This window comes from Eumetopias jubatus, unplaced genomic scaffold, assembly GCF_037043125.1.
Source record: "Eumetopias jubatus isolate StellerSeaLion01/CBP00866 unplaced genomic scaffold, mEumJub1_p1.0 scaffold_1, whole genome shotgun sequence".
Classification (NCBI taxonomy): domain Eukaryota; kingdom Metazoa; phylum Chordata; class Mammalia; order Carnivora; family Otariidae; genus Eumetopias; species Eumetopias jubatus.
This window is the reverse complement of record NW_028274807.1, coordinates 45,675,393-45,694,812: the sequence shown is the minus strand read 5'-3', so window position 1 is coordinate 45,694,812 and position 19,420 is coordinate 45,675,393. Positions and strand designations below refer to the sequence as shown.

The window sequence follows — 19,420 nt, the reverse complement described above, 5'->3', positions numbered from 1 at the left end:
TCAGGGAATTTGTTCATTTCATCTAGTTGACGTAATTTTTGTACATAAAGCTATTCAAGATATGTATTTAATGTCTTTTAAACATTATAGCATCTGTAACAATGTATCTTCTTTCTCCAGATATTTGCGTTTTAGGTCATTTAGTAACTTAAATCTTTTTTTCCCTTGGCCAGTTTGGCTAAAAGCTTATCAATTTTATTGATCTTTTCAAAGAACAGGCTTTCCATTTCTTTGATTTTTCTTTATTATTTTTCTTTCAATTTAATTGATTTCTGCTCTTAATTTGTAAATTTATTTTTACTTGCTTTGGATTCAATTTGTTCTTTTAATAGTGTCTTAATGAAGAAGCTTGGAACATTAATTCAATCCTTTTTTTAATTTAAATTGAATTAACCAACACATAGTACCTCATTAGTTTCAGATGTAGAGTTAAGTTATTCATCAGTTGCATATAACACCCAGTGCTCGTCACATCACTTCTTTTTCTTTTTTAATATAAACATTTAATGATATAAATTTCTCTTTAAGCACCATTTTAGCTATATCCCCCACATTTAAATATTTGTGTTTTCATTTTCATTGTTTTTAAGATATATTCTTCTTTCCCTTGTTACTGTTGCTTTGATCCATGGGTATTCAGAAGGCTCTTTAAAAGAAAAAAAAACATTTTATTTTTAAGTAATTTCTACACCCAATATGGGGCTTGAATTTACAACCCGGAGATTAAGACCTGCACACCACCGACCCAGCCAGCCAGGCATCCCTAGAAGGAAGATTTTTAATTGCCAAATATATAGAGATTCATGGATATCTTGGTCTTATTGATTTCAAGTTTCATTCTGTTATGCTTTATATTTTGCATTAATTCCATTATTTTAAATATTACCCAGAATTGGGTTTATTTTAGTGAACATTCAATGTGCACATAAAAATACCGTATGGCTGCTGTTTGATGGAATATTCTATAAATATCATGTTAGTTGATAGTATTTTTCAGGGCTTCTTTACTCTTACTGATATTCTCTTGACTTTTTTTATCAATTATTGAAAAAGGAGTACTACAGTCTTAATCTATAATTGTGAATTTGTATATTTCTTCTTTCCATTCTATCAGTTTTTACTTTATTTTGAAGCTCCACTGTTCAGTGCTTACATATTTAGTATTATTTTGTCTTCTTGATAAACTGAACCCTGTATAATTTTTCAATGTCCCTCTTTATCTCTGGTAATATTTCTTGATCTAAGGTCTATTTTGTTTCATAGTCACTTCAGCTTTTTTATATGAGTGTTTGCATAGTGGATCTGTTTTCCATCCTTTTACTTCTAATTTAATTAAGTCATATTTGATGTGTGTTCCTTCTGAACTGTATATAGTTAGATCTTGCTTTTGAATCCAATCAGATAATCTGTCTTATACTTGATATATAATACCATTTATATTTAATGAAATTATTGATATGGTTGGATTAAAAACTATCATTTTAACTAACATGATAGATATTTTTCTGTCCATTATAACTGTTCTTCATTCTCCTTTTTTTCTTTTCATGCCTGCTTTTGGACTAATAGAGACTTTTTGAAAAAGATTTATTTACTTATTTTAGGGAGAGAGCAAGTGGAGGGGAGGGGCAGAGGGAGAGAAAATCTTAAGCAGACTCTACGCTAAGCGCAGAGCCCAACTTGGGGCTTGATCTCACAACCCTGAGATCATGACCTGAGCCAAAACCAAGAGTTGGACAGCTAAATAACTGTGCCACACAGGCACCCTGGATTAATAGAGACTTTTTTGTGATTTCATTTTATATCCACATTTGGCTTATTATTTACACATTGTCTACTTTTTGGTGGTTCCCTTAGGATATACAGTATATCACTTTAGTTAATCACAGTCTATCTTCAAATAATATTATGCCAAGTAATAATTATGTCATATTGAAATAAGATAGTACAGGTATGCCTGGTTCCTGTATAAAATATACAGTACTATCTTAAGGGAGCAGGGGCATCTTAGTTCGTGTTTTGCCAGACTCTGAAACATGATTTGAGTGCAAATAATTTTTTTGTGAATAGTTGATGAGTGAGAAAATGAGGAAGTGAGAGAGGAAAGGAAATGTACCCAATAAAGTGTAATTTATAAACCAAACTTGGGCAGCCAAGTTTAATCATTTTTTGGAAACACCAGAGGCCACGAATTTCAAAAAGTTAATATCAACCAAAGGGCAAGTGATTGGGGATATTTATTCACCAACTACCATCAGTCATTGGTTAATAGATGGTCTGGAGGAGATCCTAGAACATTCATTTCCCAGTTCTTCTAGTCTGCCTTAAGTAAGGGTAGAATAGTTCTGGCCATCAGAGAGAGCCGTCAGATGCAAAAGTACAAATAGAGAACATATGGGCAACCATCCACAGTATCTGTGATAGGAATCAATGAGCAATGTGATCTGTGACTTACAGTGTATGAGCCATTCAATGCTAGCTATTATAGCAGGTCTGAATATCTGTCTCTCAAGCTGCCCATTCTCAAAAACCTAAAGTTGTGGTCATTCCAAAATATAACCAAAGAAATGATTAAACTTGCTTTTATAGGCTTAGAAAAGCAGAAAACACTGTCTCATAGTGAGTCACAGGACACAGTTTATACTACATAACACTTAGCATAGGGCCTCTTAATTAAAAGGGAGTATCCTCTGATATTTGCCAAAATTCCACTAAAAGAGTGATGGGATATTATTTAATTTATTTTATTGTCTTTGAACTCTAACTGAATGCTTATAATACAGTTACCAGTCATACTGTCATCATCTACTGGTTCATTGCTTAGAGCGTCTCATACAGGCAGGCAGCCACACAATATTGTGTCATGAATACTGCCTCTGAGTTAAGCAGTGCACTCAGCCTGCAGGGCCATGCACAGTTGCTCTGCATACAGTTTGTCTCAATACTCTTCATGGAACCCAGTATTTTTTTCTCAACAGTTTATAAATGTTGTCCCATTGTTTTTGTATTCTCAGTGCAGCAGACAAAACATTGCTGTATTTATCTTTCCTTTATCAGTAACCCAGTCTCTCTGTCTAGAAGGTCGTAGATATGCTCTTTACCTCTGGAGTCTGGGACTGTTTGTCACGAACATATGCTTATGGTTGGGATGCTTTAAGTGCTGTCCATTGAAGATTATTAAGCTTAGGAATGCAAGATTTCATTTGTCTCTAGGAAATGGCTTGATTATCTGTATTTCAGATTGATCCTGACTTGCGGATTCTAGAATCAACAGCTTAAAAGATGTAAACATACCATAGATCCCTTCAGTAGGAGGTTCTCTCCTAAAATACTTTTAAAAGATAAACACTCCAATATATGAAATTTTCTGATGAGTTTGAATATTACTATGGTTTCACAGCACCTGTATTTTGAAGTAACAGTGTCCTTATTCACAAATCTAAATCTTTCCCCTTGCCTAGTTGGAGAGGACAGAGGACCTTGCAGAAACATGGCTAGAATAGGCATTTAAATCTCCATCATCACCAAAGGTACTCTGTTAAGTCCCTCCATTTCTATGACAAGAACCATTTTCTCCCAATACTGTATCTGATTTGTAGAAATTTTGAATTCAATTGGCTTCAATGTGTACAGTCTTCTTGTCACTCCCTGTTTAGATCGCCCATCACATTGATGTAATCATTTTAAGTTCATGTTCTCTTTGTGCCCTGTAAAAAGCCCTTTCAAAAGTCTGAAACAGGCCAGAGGAGCTCTGCAGAGCTGACTTCAGTCTTGGCCTTGCATCCTTCGCCCTTGCATTCCTATTATGTCTATTCATCAGATTTTCTGTATACATGATTCTTCCTCTTAATTCTTCCCTACAGCTTAGCAATATCAGGCCATCACTTAGAGATTTTGCAACAGTAATAGGTAGCCAAAGATAGTACAGATTCGAACAAATTATACAATTACCACTTCAGAGTTCCTTTAAATTTAGATGTTCAACAGAGAAAGTCACTATACTTCCTGTGGAGTAGCCAATGAAAGAAAAATAAATATTACACTGGAAGTTTTCATAATCATTTCAGAAATAAGAACCCTTCCATATTGGCACCTACCCAAATTAAGACATATTACATTGTCTAACCAAAGAACTAAATTATTTTTACTTGAGTAATAGTAAATGTGTAAGAGATTATAAGAGTAGTAACTACGTAAATTTATGTTTCTGCTTTATTAAACATGAAAAGATACAGTATACTCCTAATATCTGAGGAGATATGTCCTGAAATCTTCCAATACCTGCAAATACTGAAATACCAATATTGCCAATAATTTCCCTGACAAAAGGTACTATGCATTTTCATACAATTGAGCCATACTTTTATTCAATAGTTTACTTTTTATTTTATCCCAATTATGATTCTTCTCAGTAAAATCCACCAATCTCTTATATTTTCTTCACTGCAAAGGTTTTCTTTCTTCAGGGACGGTTTCCTCCAAGTCACTTCACCTGAGTCTCTGAACAGTTGAAAAATAGCAAGCTTTTTTTTCTTTCAAGTTTTTTTTTTAAATTCCAATTTGTTAACATACAATGTAATATTAGTTTCAGATGGAGAATTAAGTGATTCATCACTTACATAACAACACCCGGTGCTCATCACCCATCACCCATTTAACACATCCTCCCCACCTTCCAGTCACCTCCCTCCAGCAAACTTCAGTTTGTTCTCTATAGGTAAGAGTCTGTTTTATGGTTTTCCTGTCTCTTCCCCACCCCATGTTCATCTGTTTTGTTTCTTAAATTCCACATGTGAGTGAAATCATATGATATTTGTCTTTCTCTTACTGACTTATTTCACTTAACATGATACTCTCTAACTCCATCCCTGTTATTGCAAACAGCAAGATTTCATTCTTTTTTTGTGGCTGAGAAATATTCCATTGTATATATATACCACTTCTTCTTTATCCATTCCTCAGTTGATGGGCTCTTTCCATAATTTGTCTATTATTGATAATGCTGTTATAAACATCAGGGTGCATGTATCCCTTTGAATCAGTATTTTTTTATCCCGTAGGTAAACATCTAGTAATGCAATTGCTGGACTGTTTCTTTCACATAAACAAAAATAAATTCAAAATGGATAAAAGACCTAAATGTGAGACAGGAAGCCAACAAAATCCCAGAGAATATAAGCAGCGATCTCTTTGACCTCAAGTGTAGCAACTTCTTACTAGATAAGAAAAGGAAACCAAAGCAAAAACCAGCTACTGGGACTTCATCAAGATAAAAATCTTTTGCACAGTGAAGGAAACAATCAACAAAACTAAAAGGCAACCTTTGGAATGGGAAGAGATATTTGGAAATGACGTATCTTATAAAGGGTTAGTCTCCAAAATATATAAAAAACTTACACAACTAACATGCAGAAAATAAATAAACCAGGGCACCTGGGTGGCTCAGTTAGTTGAGCATCCAACTCTCAGCTCAGGTCTTGATCTCAGGGTTGTGAGTCTAAGCCCCAGGTAAAAAATTTTCCAAAGACATACAGAGAGCTGACACATATAAGAAGAGGTTTAACATCACTGATTATCAGGGTAATACAAATTAAAATGACACTAAGATACCTCACACCTGTCAGAATGGCTAAAATTAACAACACAGGAAACAACAGATTTTGGCGAGGATATGGAGAAAGGGGAACCCTCTTACACTGTTGGTGGGAATGCAAACTGGAAGAGCAGCAAGACTTTTAATATGTAGACTCTAGACAATTGTCTTGGCTCAGTCACAACAGCTTCAACAAAGAAACATGCAAATGTCTGCCACAATAAAATTTTAAACTATTATATCTAATTTAGAGGAAATTTACAAAGAGTAAAAAAGCACAAATTCTAAATACTTAATTTTAAAAAGATGTTTTATTTTTCATAAAGAATTCAGTTTTGTGTGATATTAAGATCATCTTCCACTGAAACAAATATCCACTGAAGTTGACTTTCATCCCACAGCACTCAGAAACTGCCCTAGTCATTGCCTTTTACTAAAACTATAAAGCCAGGGCTAATTTGCATAACTTCAGATCGCTTGTATTTTGCAGAGTTTGGAAAGAGCAAGTTTAAAATTTGTCTTAAGAACTATTTATATATTGGGCTCCTGGGTGGCTCAGATGGTTAAACGTCTGCCTTTGGCTCAGGTCATGATCACAGGGTGCTGGGATCGAGTCCCACATCGGGCTCCCTCCTTCTTTGGAGCCTGTTTCTCCCTCTGCCTCTCTCTCTCTCTATCTCTCATGAATAAATAAATAAAATCTTAAAAAAATCTTTTTATGTATTTATTATTCTCCTCAAGGCACCTATCACCTCTTGGTTTCTCAGACTGTAAATAAAAGGATTTAGCAGGGGAATTATTATTGTATAAAATACAGAATACATTTTATCTTGATTTTCAGCTCGTCCAGACCCAGGACACACATACATGAAGAAGAGAGTGCCATAGAACAAAGAGACAGATAGCAGGTGGGCACTGCACGTGGAGAAGGCTTTGCTCCTGCCCTTTTCAGACTTCTTTTTCAGAATGGTGAAGAGGACATAGGAGTAAGAGATGATAATTGTCATAAAAGTGAAAGATTGTATAAAGACTGAAAATATAAAAATCAGGAGCATATTAACTCTAGGGTCAGTACAGGAAATCTTAAACAGTTGTAAAATTTCACAGTAGAAATAATGTATTACGTTGGACTTGCAGAAAGTTAATCTAAATAACAAACTAACATGCAGCATAGGATGAAGAAACCCAATAATATATGAAACACTTAATAACTGAATGCAGAATATATTGGACATCACCACTGGATAAAGCAAGGGGTTGCATATAGCTACATAGCGGTCATAGGCCATCACTACCAGGAGGAAACACTCTGTGTTTGCACTGGAAGCAAAAATATAAAATTGGGTGATGCATTCAACCAGGGATATCATATGATTGTTAGATAAAAAATTCATTAGCATCCTGGGAGTCACAGAGGATGAGGAACAAGCGTCTGCAAAGGCCAAACTGCCAAGGAGTAAGTACATGGGGGTGTGAAGATGGGGGTCCTTCCAGATGAGAAAAATCAGTCCGAGGTTGCCCACCATGGTGGTGAGGTAGATGACCAAGAACACCAGGAACAGGGGGACCTGCAGCCCTGGACAATCTGTAAGTCCTGTGAGAACAAACTCAGTCACCTGTGTTTTGTTTCCACCAGATTCACTGAAGCTGATCACTGAAATGAAAGAATAAGTGAAGAACACAGTCATAAAATACCATGAAAATAATCACATTTTATTTGAAAGTAAATGTATCTTCTTTTTTTATATATATCCCTTTAATCAGAATGTTTACTTTTACACTTGAGTATTCTTTACAAACAGTATGTATTTGGGCAACTGTTCCTAAAAATTAGGGGGAATATATATATATTCCATATATATATGGAATTCAATACTGTATAAGAGAAGTGGGCTTATTTTTTTATTTGGAAAAAAATGATTGTAATTGAATAATCATCCTCTAATTTTAATATCTTTAAAAATAGAAATAGAATTTTTTTAAAATATGCTAGGGGCACCTGGGTGGCTCAGTTGGTTAAGTGTCCAACTCGATTTCGGCTCAGGTCATGATCTCAGGGTTGTGAGATCGAGCCCCTCATGGGGCTCTGCGCTGGGCATGGAGCCTTCTTAGGATTCTCTCTCTCTCTCTCTCTCTCTCTCCCTCTGCACCTCCCCCCAACTCATGTGTGCATGTGAGCTCTCTCTGTAAAAAAAACAAAAATATTTTAAAAACTAAGTATGCTAAAGATTAGTTATCAAAACCAATAGCATACATTCTAAATGATGCAGCATCTCCCTCAAATTAAAACAGATTGAAATGCTTACTCTGACCATTATTGTATGGTATTTTTTTAGAAACTGCAATACATCTGAGATATGAAAGTAATATAATAAAGATATAAGGAAATGTCATGATAATTGTAGGAAATAAATTCATATTTTTTCTAATGTTACATCGTTATAATTAAATAACATTATGACTTTAATAAGTACCAGGTGAAGAATGGATACAAAAAGAATTACTAGATTTTTTTCCTTTGCAAACAAGAAAGAGAAATAAGAGGGAACTATATCAATTATAATAGCCATACACTTTAAAATACATTGAAATATTTTTAAAATATGTGAAACCTATGTGAATAAAATTGTAAAAACTTAGCAAAGAATATTATACAATTTCTAAAGAAATAGACAGCCAAAATATGTTCTCAGATAAGAATACTTAGTATTATAAATATGTCAGTAGAATTCAATTTATTTTTAGTTAGAACCCTAATTGCTTTTTAATGTGATAGCATAAGCATAAAATTCTTATAAAAGTATTTTGAAGAGACAAGGAAAATATGAACTGTATGAAAGTCAAGTATGCAGTGGTGTTAAAACATAAAGCCATTTAATAGAATGTAATGTGACATGAAAATAGGAAAATATAATAGTAAAACCAAATAAAGATTCCAAAGATTGATTCAAATATATTTATTGGAATTTAACATAGTACATGGATGATTTTTCAATTGAGAATGTTGATTTATTCAATAAATATCATGACTATATTTGCCTATCTGGGAAAAAAAAGTAAGAATGGCTTCTTTTTCTATGCTTGTATTAAAATTGTGGCTGGATCGGGGTGTCTGGTGGCTCAGTTGGTTAAGCGTCCAACTCTTTTTTTTAAATTTTTTATTGTGTTAATCACCATATATTACATCATTTGTTTTGGTGTAGTGTTCCATGATTCATTGTTTGTTCATAACACCCAGTGCTCCATGCAGAATGTGTCCTCTTTAATACCCATCACCAGGCTAACCCATCCCCCTACCCCCCTCCCCTCTAGAACCCTCAGTTTGTTTTTCAGAGTCCATCATCTCTCCTGGTTCGTCTCCCCCTCTGACTTACTCCCCTTCATTCTTCCTCTCCAACTCTTGATTTCAGTTCAGGTCATCTACTTCAGGCTTCATACTTAGCATGGAGTCAGCTTGAGATTCTCTTTCCACCTCTGCCTGTCCCCCTGCTCTTGCTCTCTCTCTCTAAAAATAAAATCTTTTTAAAAATAAAAATAAATAAAATCTAAAATTGCTGCTGGATCAAGGACTTAAAAGTAAAAAATAAAAAAACAATTTAAACATTCTAAGAAAATTCATTAAATGAATATAATTTAAATATATAACAAAAATCTTTGACTAGAGGTGCCTTGGTGTCTCAGTCGGTTAAGCATCTGCCTTCCACTCAAGTCATAATCCCAGGGTACTGGGATCAAGCCCCATATGAGACTACTTGCTCGGCCAGGAGGCTGCTTCTCCCTTTCCCTCTGCCTGCTGCTTCCCCGGCTTGTGCTTTCCCTCTCTTTCTCTCTCTCAGTCAAATAAATAAATAAAGTGAAAAAAAAAAACTTTGACTAATATAAGAAAGCCATAATAAAGAAAGATATAGATATATTTAATCTAATGTTTAAATTCATGAAAATAGAGTATGTATCAAATCTTTCACAAGGTAAAAGATGACTAAAACTTTGGAAGAATATGTATAATTAATATAATAGGTAAAATATTAGTATCTATCAGATGCCAAGAAATATTACTAATTGGTAAGAAAAGTCAAGTAATTCAATGGAAAAATAAAAATGGAATTGAAAGAGCAAGTCACAGAAGAATATATCAACATATTCAATAAATGTGGGAAAAGATGCTCACCTTCCCCACTACTCAAGATGTGCAAATAAAATAAGACATTATTTTTCATTCCTCAGATTAGCAAAATCTACTGGTTGTCAGAATTTGGAAATGGCCATTCTCACACTTACTGGTAAAAATGTAAATTATTAAGACTTTGAAAAACAATTTGCCAATATTTTTTGAAAATAAAAATACACATACTTTTCAACTCAGTGATCCATGCCTTCAATCCATTCTGTAGCAATAGCACATCATTTCATAGGGAGAGAAGTCTACTGCAGCATTGTTCATGGTGGCAAAACACTGGAAATAATATGTAAACCAACAGGATGAAGCAATGGTTGAACAAATCCTGGTATAATCATACTAATCAATATTATGGCAGTCATTTAAAATGTTATGGCTCTACCATTTTTCTCAAAGAAATTTCCACAATTGTTAGGAATGTGAGAAAACTAAGATGCATAGAAATGTTTTTAATATTATCCCATTAAACAAACAGGGACTAAAATCTTAAAATTCTCACTCTGTATATCTATGAATACATGCACATATATACATTTGCAAATAACCATATGAACATAAAGACTGTGTGAAATAATAGACCCTAGCTTGTTAATATTTATTGTCTGCTGTAGGTGATAGGAGAGTAATAAAGCAGAGGGAGAATTAAACAGTACTTCCAAAACAGTTTTTGTGATAAAGACACAATATATAAGGTCATCCTATTTATACAATTATAAATATTCATATATGGTCAAAGATATATATTTAAGGAAAGTCATAAGAGTTTTGATAGTGAAGAAGAGAAAAGGAGAGAAACAGGAATAATAATACTATTATTGCATTTAGTAGGCATCGATAAATATTGTAACGAACAAAATAGGAATAAATCATAAGCAAATTTTATTTTACAGATTTTCTGTATTGTAAAATAGAGAAAAAATATTGGATTATGTAGCATATGCTTTTGAATATTTTTGGCCATATTTGGATTCATCCATTGAGAGTGATTTCTCTCTCTCGTTCTCTCTTACTTAAAAGATTTTTTGTAAATGAATAAAGTTAGGTATACCAGCACACTAAGCTTTTTAAAATAGATTTTTTTCATGTTCAGGTGCCCTTCTTTTTGATATGTTAGAAAATATTTTATAATTTTTACCAACATTGCATATGGAATATTTGATGTGGCCTTTAAATAATTTGTTTGATTTTGTTCTATGACCTAAAAATTTTGCCTAAAAGTAAATGCAAAAGAAGAGATCCCAAGATCTTTAGAAGTGAATGCACACTCTTAGATCACCTAGAAGAAACAATCTGCCTATAATTTGATGAGTAAATTCATTGTTTCTCAAAATAAAATGAATAACACAATTTTATACATATACTTCTTGCTGATTAAAACACAAAAATTTTACCTATTTACCAAAATTGTATTCTTTAACTTTAAAATAGGTCCATAGGCAATATGTGTCTTAATGGTTCAGCATTAGGGAGAATGGTGACTTATTTTCCATATTCTTTGAGAATAGAACAAGAAAAAATTATCTTTAAAAATTTATCTTTTTTTTAAAGATTTTATTTATTTATTTTAGAGAGATAGAAAGCACGAGCAGGGGGGAGGGGCAGAGGGAGAGGCAGAAGCAGACTTCCTGCTGAGCAGGGAGCCCAACACGGGGCTCGATCCCATGACCCTGGGATCATGACCTGAGCCGAAGGCAGACACTTAGCCGACTAAGCCACCCGGGCACCCCAAAAATTTATCTTTTAAAGTATATACACGTGAGGAGCCCTGGAAACACAACACAAGCATCAAGAAGACTGACTGAAATATTTCCTCTAAAAAATGGCCTTAATGGACACTGATGGCAAGTCATTTAATTTCCAAGGTGGAGGTTTTGTCCTGAGTGAGCCTACCCTGCTTTCTTGACAACTTTAAACCCATAATTGATACACCTTATTTTCCTAATTAGGTCAAGGGCTATTACGTGCTTGGATCTTTTCCATGTCTATCTATCTATCTACCTATCTCTATATTATATATATTTATGTGTGTGTGTGTGTATTCCTATACACACACACACATATATACACATATACCTATTTGGAATTAAGAGGCTGAAGAATATTATCAGTGGGAGCTTTAGTCATCTTTTCATGATTCCATGAACAAATTAAGGAAGTTTAAGCAGCATAATTCAGTTTTGTCTTTAGCCTGACAAGGAAAATTTTCTATAGTATAAAATAACCTCTGAAAATTTTGAGTCACCATCATCATTTTTCCATTTGTCTCATTTTTCTATTATCTCATTTACAATTAAAAAGGAATCTTATTATACATGTCTCTTCAACAGTCAAACATTTAGTACTTATGAAAAGCATCCAGAGTTGTCTATCCTCAAGAGAAACAGAAAATCTCATAGGGTTACCAGGATTTTCATTTCTGACCTGGATATTTCATATCAAATAAGCAAATTGAAAGACTACAAATAATGAAAATTAGATCCTAGTGCCCTCACTCAGTTTCTTTCAGTCTTTTGGAGACTGAGAAATGATGGGTTTCCAAGGGAAAAAAAGAAAAGAAAAAATGTAAATTTCCCTCTACCATACTTTACATTGTTGGGGGGCCAGTCATTTTTATGAATTACCAAACTGACAAAGCTGCTGGCTGCTTTCACTTCCATGGCTGTACTTCCTCTTGAAACCTTTAAATGAAGAAAAGTGGAAGATGCAGAATGAAGCAGTGACTTGTGCCAAGATTTCCCTTGGAAACCCCAACTGTGGGGACATGTTTATTTGTGCTCTTTTTCAAATCTATTTGTGAAACAGAAGAATAAGTCTTTGGAATTCCCTCATTGACAGTTACCAATGGAGTCCCTGTAGGGCGGAGGTGAAGCTGTTCTACTGGGCATTGTGAGCTAATCAGGGAATAACCCAGACACACCAGGTGCAACAATTAGAAGCACACTTTGTGTCAATAGAGTGCACTGCAAGGGAGACATGACACACTGCCCCTGAGCGGTTTTTAGGTCATGTTAATTTCCTTTCTCTTATTGCTCTTGATGTTGCCACATTCCAAACACCTGAGAGTTCCTTCAAACATCTCAAAGACTCATGAAACTCAGAATGGACAGATCCAATTCGGTCTTTTCCAACACTATCACCAAATGTGAGCTTCATCCTGTCTTCCCATTCTTAGTTAATGGCATCATCGTTACCCCATATTTAAAGAAACAAACCCGAGAGTCATCCCTTGACACTGAATTCCCCCTCAAACCCTGTCAAAACCATTATCAAACCTGTGGCTTTTATCTCCTTAATATCTGTTGAAACCATCCACTTCTCTCAAAAGTCAAGAAAACTCTATCGCCTACCTAGAATACTGACATAACCCTTTAATAATCTACGTGTGTTTTCTAATATTTTCTCCTACCACTGTCTGCATTTGGGTCAATGTCACCTTTATAAAATACCAAACCACTGAGATCAGCACCATTCTCACACCCATGGAGGCAACTCCATTTAAACCCTTAAATATAACTTATGATCACTCTTAGAAGAAAGATCAAAATCTTTAAGCCTGTATATCCCTTCCCTCATCCTAAAACTTATCCAATCATCCTCTATACAAAAGTTTTGTCCAATGTGGTTAATAGATTCATTTAGGTGAATGAGTCTGATATTTCAGAATTTATCTAAGAGCTGAAGTTAAAAATCAAAATTACAGTAAATTAAAAAGTTAGAAATTGGGGCACCTTGGTGGCTCAGTCGGTTAAGCGGCTGCCTTTGGCTCAGGTCATGATCCCAGGGTCCTGGGATCAAGCCTCACATCGGGCTCCCTGCTCAGGGGGAGTCAGCTTCTCCCTCTCCCTCTCCCCCTGCTTGTGTTCCCTGTCTCAAATAAATAAATAAAACCTTAAAAAAAAAAGTTAAAAATCATGACTTCTGTATGCAGTGTTGATGAGGAAAAAATTCAGTTTGTCCATTTGTTTTTCTAATCTTAGTGTAAGTGTAATTTTATTTTACAGATTTTTTGTAAAATATAGAAAAATAGAGAATTGTAAAATAGAGAAAAAATATTGAGGCACCTGGGTGGCTCAGTCGGTTAAGCATCCGACTCTTGATTTCGGCTCAGGTCATAATCTCAGGGCCCTGAGATGGAGCCCTACACTGAGCTGGCACCAGGCTTGGGGCCTGCTTCAGATTCCCTCTCTCATCTCCCCCAGCTTTCTCTCTTTCTCTCTCAAAAAAAAAAAAAAAAAAATGTAAGGAGTTCTCCTTAAACAGTGGCTAAGCTGCCAGCACCTCTCCAAGCCCATTAGAACTCTACCTCTCATGCTGCCTCTGTGAAAGGAATATACACACGCTTTTGTGATGAGGCTGGCAGAGCTCAAGAACCCAGATAGAAGCCCCAATAGTGCCCACTGGTTCGCACTACATTTTCTGCAGTAATGTGAACAGGTCATAAGAAAATGACAAACAATAGGGGCGCCTGGGTGGCTGAGATAGCTAAGCGTCTGCCTTCGGCTCAGGTCAGGACCCCGGGGTTCTGGGATCGAGTCCCGCATCAGGCTCCCTGATCCTTGGGAGCCTGCTTCTCTCTCTCTCTCTCTCTGTCTCTCATGAATAAATAAATAAAATCTTAAAAAAAAAAGAAAATGACAAACAATAATTATGGACTTGTCCTTTCACTGTCTTGGACATAGTAGAGCATACATCGAAAATCTAGGTATGAGATAGTAAAACCCTGAATTTCTGACAGATAATAGGATTTATGGCTCAGCGCTCTTGAGCTGCAAAGACTTCCTCTGAGAAATACTTGTGGGATAGTAACCGTGAGATTCACTCAGTGAAAAGGGAAATTGTGCTGTCTATGGGTAGCTTTGTGGATTGTGCAAATTTAATACCAAGGGCCTTGTAGTTCCTCGTCAGAGCAGTAATTTTTAAACATTGCATTATATTTTACTTTTGGCCACAGAGGCTCTCTTATCCAGTTCGGCTGAAAGCTTCATTCCCCCCACCATCCTTCAGAATAGCCTAATTCTCTTACTCAACCAGCGTCGAGCCTTCATTCCAATTTCTGACTTTTGCCATGGTTGACTTGTTTCTCCATTTCATACAACACAAATCCTGGGCCTGATGACTGCACCAGACTCTTGAATTCAGTTAATTAGCGACATCTCCTCTTCCCATGTGGTAGCTTGTTGAATATACAGAGAGGAAGCCTGGTGTGTTGAAATGAGAGTTGAAGTTATAAGGCACTGCCTCTGTTATTTCTGTGTGCTATAGAACTAACACTCCTCACTTGCAAAAAATGAAGATGTTTGACTAGAGGATCCTAACTGCTTTACAAGGCAGTACTCTTCATTGTGCCTGGAATTCTTTTTTTTTTTTTTTTCTTTTTTAAGGATTTCATTTATTTACTTGACAGAGAGAGAGCACAAATAGGCAGAGTGGCAGGCAGAGGGAAAGGGAGAAGCAGGTTCTCTGCTGAGCAGGCAGCCCAACATGGGGTTTGATCCCAGGTGCCTGGGATCATGACCTGAGCCGAAGGCAGCCGCTTAACTGACTGAGCCACCCAGGTGCCCCTGTGCCTGGAATTCTAAGGATTTTTTGCTTATTGGGATCTAAGAGCATTTAGGAAGTAGAAAAGTAGAGAGGGGAAGAAAATATTCTTTCTTGATTTGGCTGTAACTCAGCTCCACCCCCCCCCCCACCGTTTTTCAGTGTATCACTGAGAGTAGGAAGGTGGAAATTTATGGGATAGATGTCCCTATGTAAGAAGCAACCTTATTTTCAAGTACTAGAAGAAATAAATTATACTTCTGAATAAATGTGTTCCATATACAGAGTTTTTAATCTTTTCTTCAGACCTTGGATCAGTGAGAAAGTGGCACAGCAGCAAGTTAGAGAGTTTTATTCTTCTCCCTATAGCCTAGAATACTAATTAATTAATATCTAACATATTGGCGTAAATTTACGCCACAAAGTTTCCATTGAACTGCTATGATTTTGTCTCAGTACAATGAAATGTTCCAGTGAAATCAGACCATCAGTCTGCTATTGATAGGTTTCTTTTAATGGTGGCATTCATAGAAACAAGGTTCCATTAGTTTGGGTGATGGGATGTGATGACAGATTTACATTTAATTTATCACTTAATTTGCCTTTTTCTCAGATTTCATAGGATGGCTAAGGCATCATGTTTCTTCAGTTCATTGATAATGTTGTCTAGCAGTCCATGGGCATGCCCATATATTAGATCATGCATTCAAATATAGTTCAGCTCTTACCAAGTTACTCCAAACACCTTCTGAGTCTTTATTGCAATGTGAATAAAGCTCCAAATCCTCAGCCGTTCAAAACTTCTCCAAACTTTGTTTCCAACCTACCTTTTCAAGTCCATCTCAAAATTTACATGTGCCAAAGCTACAAAAGATACTCCGATATCTTAGGATAATGAACAATCTCTAATAGGTAATTTGGGGTTTTTAAAAGATTTTACTTGTTTATTTGAGACACAGAGGGGGGGAGGGGCAGAGGGAGAGGAAGAAGCACACTCTCTGCTAAGCAGGGAGCCTGACACAGGGCTCCATCACAGGACCCTGACATCATGACCTGAGCGGATGGCAGATTCAACTGACTGAGCCACCCAAGCGCCCCATCTAATAGGTAAGTGGTGATGAATTTCAATGTTCGACAACCTACTGCATACATGTCAAATGTCCATTATCTTTTCTGCTATAAGTTTCATTACAAATAGGTAATATTTCCTCTGCTATGTGATCCACTGATTTATATCATAAGATGACTACTCATCTGGCCCATACAGAAATTTTGGTAGTTTTGAGTAGCTAACCTTATTAATATCATAGTCTCAGATATTCCTAACTGAACATGGCATTCATAGTGATGATATAAACCATAGTCACATGGCCTGACCCCATGCATCATTAGGCATAGAATGGATGTATATAGAAATGGAAAAAACAGATGCGTCGGTGTGGCTGCGTGCTTTTGGGGCACCCGGGACGGAGCTGGCACAGAAAGGGGATGGAGTGTGCTGCTGGCCACTGGGGACACACTGGGAGGACACAAAATGTCCCAGAAGGTATAAGAAGTATTAAATCCAGAAGTGCTCTTTCCCTTCCAGTCTGTTGAAGAATGACCTTGTTTCCTTGGGGACCTGTCTGCTTTGAATAAGAACAACAATGAAAACAACAACAACAACACCTGGTTCCCATTTAAAAAAAGAAAAAATTGGACTGAATATTTGCAGTGCTTGACCCCCTGAGACAGAAAGTGGATGAGTTTTCTTGCCCCCTCTCTGACATTTGACTTCTTGTATCTATATGAGAAGACGGATGTTAGCTGAACTTATTGTGGTAATTCTTTCAAAACATTTGTAAATCAAACCATCATCTTGTATACTTTAAGCTTATACAGTGAGAAATATTATTATTTCTCAATAAATAATTTCTCAACAAAACTGGAAAAAAATCTCAAAATAAAGGAAGCCATCAGATGTCCCCTGGGCCCACACAGCAGAATCTGCCTTCTCTTCATGAGCAGAATTGGAGATTTCCTAATCTCACAGGCTGTAGCTGTCACGCGGGGAAGAAAAGTTGTTTGTACCTGTGCATATACTGACTACCAGTGGATGAAAGTGACTATTTCCTCTCCTCCACAGAGGATGCCCCCAAAAGGATACACTGTTATTGCCAAACTTCCCTCCATGGAAACGGTAAGAAGTTATGCTCTCACCAGCAGTGTGAGCAAGTAGTGTTCACATAAATGCAACTTCTCCTTGAGAGGGGATACCCTGAGCTCAGAGAGGTTGAGTCATCTGCTTAATATTAAACAGCTACCAAGTTAAAGTGTTAGGATTCCAGCTCATGTGCTTGCCTGCATAGGAGGTATAGTCAATAAAATTAATGAATTTTTCTATGGAACAAACAGTTGTCACAGTTTGTGACCAAAGGACACCAGGTCTTACCATAATCACCTTTATCTAGACCTCAACTCCACCCCAACAGAGATGAACTATTCTGAGACAGCTTTGCAAAAATATATTTTTTTTTCAAATCACATGTAAAGAAGTCTAAAGCTGAGCTTATTCAGCAATGTTTCTCTTTCTGATACAGTAATGTAAAAAAAAAAAAGAGAGAGAGAGAATGTGTCCCCTTCCCTTTGCTATACCAAGAGAAGATTGCAGGCCAAGCCTTCTAAACTTATGTGTAGAATTAAGCTTAAGCCATAAGTCAAGCAGAAACCTAATGATCATCTAGAACCAGACAGCAGTGGGCTTGAGTAACACCAAGAAGCATGAGACACTGTGGGTCTTCGAGGTCTAATGTGCTACCCCATTTGGAATTGCAAAAGAATGCCTGGGTGCTACATTTGATGGACAACAACATCTGTGCAGACAGAGAAACCAAAAGGAATCTTCAAAGAAGCAACATGTTGGCACTATCCTCTTAAACTGGGTTTCTGGTTAACAACTTGATCAATTGGGCAATGTCACTTTCATTACGGTCAACATTTTTACAAATGCATTTCTTTCTCTAGACTGTCAGTTCTTTGAAAATAATAACTGGTGGTTAAATTTATCTATTAGATGTTTAATAAGTTTTCTTGAATAAATACATGAATGATTGAATGAACTAATTACTTTGGCATGAATAATAAAGAGTTAAGCTGAAAGAAATGATTGAACACATTCAGGATGGTCAAGCTTCTTAGAATCCTATAGGACACATTTTATTATTTATTTATTTGAGAGAGAGAGAGAGAGAGAGCACAAGCAGGGGCAAGAGGGAGAAGCAGGTTCCCCGCGGAGCAGGGAGCCCTATGTCAGGCTCCATCCCAGGACCCTGGGATTGTGACCTGAGCCGAAGGCAGCCGCTTAACCGACTGAGCCACCCAGGCGCCCCTAAAGGACACACTTTAGAAATGAAAGATGAAGAAGACTTTCCATTTGAAGAAGAAGGGAGCAATAGGGACCAAAGTCCCAGAGACAAGTAATTACCTATTTAACGCAAGAATGAAGAATATTCGCTTGGTTCCCTTATGGATCTTCACACTATGCTGAGGAATGCAGACTCTATTGTGTAGCCAGAAGAGAAGTACTAGGAGATTTTAGTCAGAGATAAGAAATGATAGAAAACAGTATCTTGAATTTCAGTTTTCCTCAGTGAAAAAGTAATTGTGTGGGCCTTGAACTTCCACTACACACAGATAGAAAGCTGGACAAATATAAGAAAAACTGTTTCAGACAGCAAACAATAGGCTGCATAGAACTGCTGTGACACCTAAGAACACATGAGGTGAGCCCTGTCACGTTCAGTTAAATGCTAGTCTGGATGTTGCTGCGAAAGTATTTTCTAGATGTAATTAACGTTTATAGTCAGTTGACTTTTAAGTAAAGGAGATTACTCTCAATAATGTGAGTGGGTCTCATCTAGTCAATGGAAGGCCTTAAGAGCAAAAACTGAGGTTTCCTGGAGATGAAGAAATTCTTCCTCAAGACTGTAACATAGAAATACAGCCTGAGCTTCCAGCTTGCCCTATGAATTTCAGACTTGCCAGTTCCCACAATCATGTGAACCAATTTCTTAAAATAAATATCTTTCTTGGTTCTGCTTCTCCTGAGAATTCTGACTGATATATATTGTCAG

The 19,420-nt window shown here is 36.3% G+C and overlaps 1 protein-coding gene across 1 annotated transcript; it reads right to left on the bottom strand.

Annotated features, from left to right (window-relative positions):
- Nucleotides 1-473: 473 nt before the first annotated feature.
- LOC114221099 (olfactory receptor 5AC1-like) lies at nucleotides 474-12,655 on the bottom strand. The gene is made up of 4 exons (XM_028119216.2): nucleotides 12,610-12,655; nucleotides 12,392-12,448; nucleotides 6,325-7,247; nucleotides 474-497 (listed from the first exon to the last, which is right to left on the bottom strand). Exons 1-4 carry the CDS (start codon nucleotides 12,653-12,655, stop codon nucleotides 474-476), a joined length of 1,050 nt encoding a protein of 349 aa, XP_027975017.2.
- Nucleotides 12,656-19,420: the final 6,765 nt, after the last annotated feature.

Bases quoted from the DNA above. Each gene is read 5' to 3' on its own strand.
- LOC114221099 (XM_028119216.2), bottom strand. From the start codon at position 12,655: ATGCCCAGTAGAACAGCTTCACCTCCGCCCTACAGGGACTCCATTG. The intron at 7,248-12,391 runs GTAATTCATAAA...CTTTCATTTCAG, and splicing joins CCAGCAGCTTTGTCAGTTTG to TGATCAGCTTCAGTGAATCT. The intron at 498-6,324 runs ATAATAAATACA...CATTAAATGTTT, and splicing joins TGATAGGTGCCTTGAGGAGA to ATATTAAAAAAGAAAAAGAA.